General features: G+C 44.5%; 1 protein-coding gene across 1 annotated transcript in view; it reads left to right on the plus strand.

Annotated features, from left to right (window-relative positions):
- Positions 1-1,990: 1,990 nt before the first annotated feature.
- Positions 1,991-5,902, plus strand: part of Cyp19a1 (cytochrome P450 family 19 subfamily A member 1) — a 25,199-nt gene continuing 21,287 nt past the window's right edge. The window contains exon 1 of the mRNA XM_050119505.1: positions 1,991-2,257. Coding sequence (XP_049975462.1) covers positions 2,113-2,257 — 145 coding nt within the window. The 5' untranslated portion in view covers positions 1,991-2,112. The remainder of the gene's footprint in view (positions 2,258-5,902) is intronic.

The following is a 5,902-nucleotide window of genomic DNA, read 5'->3' on the forward strand; positions in this document are numbered from 1 at the left end:
GGTCAGAGGACAATGTGAGAGTTGGTTCTCTCCTTCTACCATGTGGGGTCCAGGGCTCAAACGCAGGTTGTCAGACTTAGCTGTAAGTGCCTCTTCCTGCTGAGCCATCTCATTGGCGTGTTCTCTTTTCCTATTGAGCATCATTTTCTCTGCAAAATAAAAACCCTCAACCCATTCAAAGTAGCTACTCATTAACAAAGGAAATAGCCAATAGCAGCTGCTGATTCTTCCATTTCCTCTTACCAAAGGAAATAGCCAATAGCAGCTGCTGATTTTTCCATCTCCTCTTAGATCAATTGGAAAACTGTAATGATTAAGTGACTCAACACTTGCCAAGCGTTTTTCAGTGTCCTGCTCATTATTATTTAAATGGTAGAGTAATAGAATGAGTTAACAGAATGCTAACGAACTGAAGGAGTTCAAGTCTGAAATTTCTATAGTTGCTAGAAATAAAAGGTTGTGTGTAAATCAAGGGGGAAATATTATCACATCTGAAGAAAGCTATGGCCTTTCTCCTCTTGAGAGTGTATGTGAGGGCTTCCGAGGCCCCTCAGGGGCTAAGAGTGTTGGCTGCTTGCAGAATGCCTATGTTTAGTTCCTAGCGCCTGGATCAGGCAACGCACAAATGCTTGTACCTCTAGCTCCACAGCTCCCGGTGACCTCTTCTGGCCTCCTCAAGCACCTGCACACTCGTGTGTGTACACACATGCAAACACACTTAAAGTAAAATCTTATTTTAAAAAGTATATGTGAAGTGAGGTGGTAGTGTAGCACACCTTTAATCCCAGCACTTGGGAAACAGAGGCAGGTGGATCTCTGAGTTTAAGGTCAGCCTGGCCTACAGAGTGAGTTCCAGGACAGTCAGGGCTGTTACATAGACGAAACCCTGACATCCAATTCACTTTTGTGAATATTGAGTTCCAGTGTGAGGTAAAACCCACCCAGTCTTAGCAAGTCCCTTAAACTTCTGCCACTTTCTACATAAGGGCAAAGCTTGGAGTGTGTCTTCTGCTACTGGAAAATGGATTTGATGATAATGATACAAGCTTCTTCAACTTGACTTCTGGAACTACCACCATTCCTCAGCTCCTCCCCATGAGCCGAGCTGATGAAACATGACCAAAAGACCCAGTGCACTGTTGTTGAAAAGCAGCTCGGCCAGGAAAAGGCATTGCATTATCCTGCACAGGACACAGCCCATCGCTGGACCCGGATGACTGAGTGGCACCCGAGCCTGCTGCTGGGGCTTGCTGCTCTGGCTATTGTCTTTCTCCATCCCATTCTTTTTGTTTCTCCTCTCTTTATTCTCCCTCTCCTATCCCCCACCCCACCCCATCTTTCGTGATGACCGCAGGAACATTGTTTAACCAATCTGGGGTTCTAGTTCCAGATCCCCATTAAAGCCACCAATAAGAGACTGTCAAGTGTAACACATCTTGAATCTCACAGACACCCCAGTGAAGACTCCTGGAACACTTTGATGCTGTCTAAGAAATGCATTCTTTCTGTAGAAATGTACGATCTGGGGAAGTGATTTTGATCAAGGGAAAGAATTGGGACATTGCTTGCGTTGCTTTAATTTTAACTCCTTATTTTTATATTTATATATTTACATTGTGTGTGTGTGTGTGTGTGTACACGTTTATACGCATGCATGTGAGTCCTTGGAGGCTGAACTCGGGTTGTTAGACTCAGTGGTTGGAGCCTTTATCTGCGCTTGATTTGTTTTATTAATTGTATTTGCTGTAAAGCAAGGGAATTGCCTAAGGAGAAGCTACTGTTGAAGTAACAGTGTTTGTTCCTCTGGAGTCGACTCTCAAGTGAGCTTGCACGTCACTCTACCCACTCAAGGGCAGGATGATAAGGTTCTGTCAGACCAACTGTTGAACAGAACCTGCGTCTACCAAGGTCATCCTTGTTTTGACTTGTAACCACAAATTTGTCTTGTCTAAGTGTCCAATCGCTATAAAACAAAGGGCCCAGCCCTCCATTCCGACACCCTCCGAAGAGGCAGGAGCCAGAGCCAAGCCGGTTGATTTGTTTCCTAACCTCACTCCCGCTTCGTTCCTATAGAGCTCTGAATTTTGTTCTTCTGAGGCCAGTTATCACAAGATGTTCCTGGAAATGCTGAACCCCATGCACTATAATGTCACCAACATGGTCCCGGAAGCTATGCCGGTCAGCGCCATGCCCCTGCTGCTGATCATGGGCCTCCTCTTCTTGATATGGAACTGTGAGAGCACATCTTCCATACCAGGTGAGCCTCTGCTTTAGTTCTATACATAAGGAGAATGTTCCAGTGGGTTTTTTGGTCCACGGCAGCAAAAATATTTTTTTGTAACAAGACAAAGAGCAAACGTTGGAAGGTTTCTGGAGACACAGCTGCGCCAGCAAGGGAGCACTAAATGGATACTCTGCACGCAGCAGGCGAGCGCATCACAAGCTGTGCGGATGCTCCCAGGCTGCATACTGCTTTGGCACAGACAGTACCTAAGAGGCAAGCTTGAGATGGAGTGGAGCAAGGTAAAATGCTCGAGATTTTTATTAACAAAAGAAAGAAGAAATAAAAAAAAAAGAAAAGAAACAGATTCAAATTCATTCCCGTCTGCTCTGCGGGTGGAAGTGTCTCTGGGCTGCCCTCCCTTCTGTCTTCTCCCTTCTACTTTGCCTCAACCACACCTTCTCCCTTGCATTTCCTCTTTCTCTTAATCTTATTCTTCACGTTCTCTTATTGGCAGCATAGTGACAGGGACAGTGGTGTCACCATAAGGGTTGAATGGGAGCTGTGTAGTGGGAGAAGAGTAGGGGCTGCCACCCTTCTCTGGGAGCATCACACCCTGATGGAGTTGCCAAGATGGTCTTGTGTCAATCAAAAGTAGAGACCGACATAATTGTTCTGATCATCCCTGTGAAGCATTTTGCCACTGCTGATGAAATGATCAATTATCAGATGAATTCAGAATAAACAGAAATTCCAGATAATGTCTCTAAATTCAGGTGTGAATGCCTCATGCTTATTGCTAGTTTCTAACCCCATAAGATATCCAACAAGGCTTGTTTCAATGCCATAGTAACCGCCCATTCACAAACACGCCAGAGCTCTGCGCAGGGCAATTGAAAGTGGCAGCTGGGCTGGGGAGAGCAGGCGCACAATGCTGTGTCTGGATTCTTTTTGAAGCTTTCCAGATACTTGCCAGCCTCTCAGATCCAGCCTTGCCCTTTAGGTTCCTTTAATTTCTAATTTAACTGAGCACTGAGTTGAGTTTGTTCTCTTCCCCCTGGTGGGGTCAACTTTGGGGGAGGAGGTCTAGGAGCTGAAGGCAACTCCTCCATGGCTTTGGCTTGGATACCCCTGCCACAGATTTCCTTTCCTCTGGCCAGCTCCTTGATCAGGGTAAATGAGTAGTTGAGGTTGAGATTGAGGGTGGGGTACAATAGAATACTTTTTTCCTTCTCTTCCCTGTCGTAGGCTCAGGTGCTAAAGTCCAAGCCACCTGCCTTATAAGAGCATCTTGCAAACGGAAGAGAGGGCGACACTCCATCTGTCAAGGAAGCCCCAAACTCTCTAATTTTAGTATAAGAACAACCTGGAAGGTGGGAGTTTGCTAGCCAATCCTCAAGCCCTTTCCCAGAGTGTTTAAACTGCAATGACCCTAAACATGTTCTCGCTATGTAGCTCTGGCTATCTCTCTGGCCTGGAGCTGGTTGTGTAATGTAGACCACGTCCGTGTTGAATTTAAAGAGATCCGCCAGCCTCTGCTTCCTGGGTGCACTTTGAGAAGAAGTGGAGTGAGAACTGACATCCCCCAGGCTTAAGTCAGGAAGCTCGGTGGCACTTATTTGTGCCTACCGCTTCTGGGCCAGGGATATGGTACTGTCTGTCACCAGTGGCAACCACCTGGACAGTACAGTAATCCTCAGCTCTGTCTGAGGATGGGCCTCTGGGTTGATACTCTAAAACCTTACTTGGCGGTGTTTCTTGAACAGCGGAGGTTGAGAGCTGCAGAGATAAGTCCAACTCTTCCATGTGACAGAAGGGGAAAGCCCCCTGAGAGATGCTGTGTTGCCAGGCAACATGTTATGACAGTAAGAGAAGCCAGAAAGTCCAAACAAAATAAAGGGTTAATTAAATTCCGGAGGAGGGAAATGACTTGCTGATGCCCACGTAGAAGGAAAATAGAAGCCCCTGCAGAGGACCAGGAGTCCCTAGTCTTGGCTGTGTGTTCCCACCTACGTCCATGCTTTGTTTTGGAAATAAGAGGTCTGGTCAGTTCTTCAGGGGCATAGCCCAGGATTCGCTGGCTCCTGTCAGGCATAGGAAAGTGGCCGTTCCCCCAGCGCTTTCTGTCATTGCTCTTGAATCATGGCTCTCTGGGCTCTTGGAGTCACAAGTTTTAGGGTACCTCTGGGTCCTCAAAAGCCTAAGGGAATTCAAAAGGTGTCGTGGTTAAAAGCCCCCATTAATAAGTTTCAGTTAAGGCAGCTTCCTGCTCTGTCAGGTGATGTTGGTGACAGTGGACTCGAGGAGGAGTGATTTGATTCAGTGTGTGATGGCTCGGGGACTCAGGTGTAAGCTGCTCCCTTTATGCCTGCTGAGAAGTCTGTCTAGACCTGGTGCTTGGAGGCAAGGAATGTGCAAAGAGCATAGTTGTGTGTTCTGACCTGGAAAGTGGCCAAGATGGGCTGATATGGAGGGGGAGGAGACTGCAAGAGTTGGGGAGTAAAGATTCCTACAGGAAGTGGTGTCCCTTCAATTCTGATAAATATGTGTGTGTCAAGAACAACGGTCCGAAGTTCATATGCATGTACCTTGTTTATTTGAAGACATTTACTGAGCATCTGTGTTGTATTAAATTACTAAATGGTATTTTGTTTACAACACATATTTAATAGATTAAAAGTTGATGTATCTGATATTTCGAAGAAATATATATTAAATCAAATCTGCTTGTTTACATATTTGAAAAAACATAAGGTAGTTATTTTACTAGTATGTCAGTCATGATATAATGTAGTGCTAGTAGAGTTAGAAGACTGAAAACCTTTGGTTCACAATTATCACATGTACTCACTCAGAAGTGGTTTTTAAACATAAGGCAAAGAAAACCAACCCACAAGCCACAATCCCAGAGAACCTAGACAACAATGGAGGACCCTAAACGAGACATACATGGATCTAATCTACATAAGAAGTAGAAAAGGACAAGATCTCCTGAGTAAATTGGGAGCCCATGGGAAAAGGTTGAAAAGGAAGGGTGAGGAAGGGAGGGGAGCAGAGAAAAATGTCAAGCTCAATAAAATCAAAAAAAAAAAAGGAAAGAAAACTTTTGGTTCTGTTGATCTTTTGTTTGAAAGATCTTATCTTCCAAAAAGGGAGAAGAGGGCCGATAATTCTGTTAATAGGAACTCAAACACTGTTTGCCTAATTTGAGAGTAAACTTCCAGCTGAGATGATCCAGCTGAGAGTTCGCACATCTAGGTTATCACATAACTCTTGTTGGCTCATGCAACAAGACATGTTAGGCTTTATAACAATTTCACTGACAACATGGAATTTTAAAAAAGATTTAGGAAAATTACTTTACATGACAGTTTTTAAGTACTGAATTATTTTTATCAAACTTTTTACCAACCACTAGTAAAATAAACTCTACCGGGTTTGATCGGAATCTCGACAGTTGGGAAACTGAGGCAGGAGAATCTTGATGTTCAAGGACACCTTGAGCTAAATCATTTAACCTTGTCTCAAAAAAGTCAACAAAGTATAATGGCACATGCCTGTAAAAAGGTTGGGAATACAATGAAACCTATTACTTTGCATGCTCACCTAAAAATCTAGCAGAATGAATTCAAGCTACAAGTTCATTTTGTGACATGAACCACAGAGTTCTCCCCCCACCCC

This window comes from Alexandromys fortis, unplaced genomic scaffold (assembly GCF_014885135.2).
Source record: "Alexandromys fortis isolate MF-2015 unplaced genomic scaffold, M_Fortis_MF-2015_v1.1 scaffold_167, whole genome shotgun sequence".
In the NCBI taxonomy this organism is placed as follows: domain Eukaryota; kingdom Metazoa; phylum Chordata; class Mammalia; order Rodentia; family Cricetidae; genus Alexandromys; species Alexandromys fortis.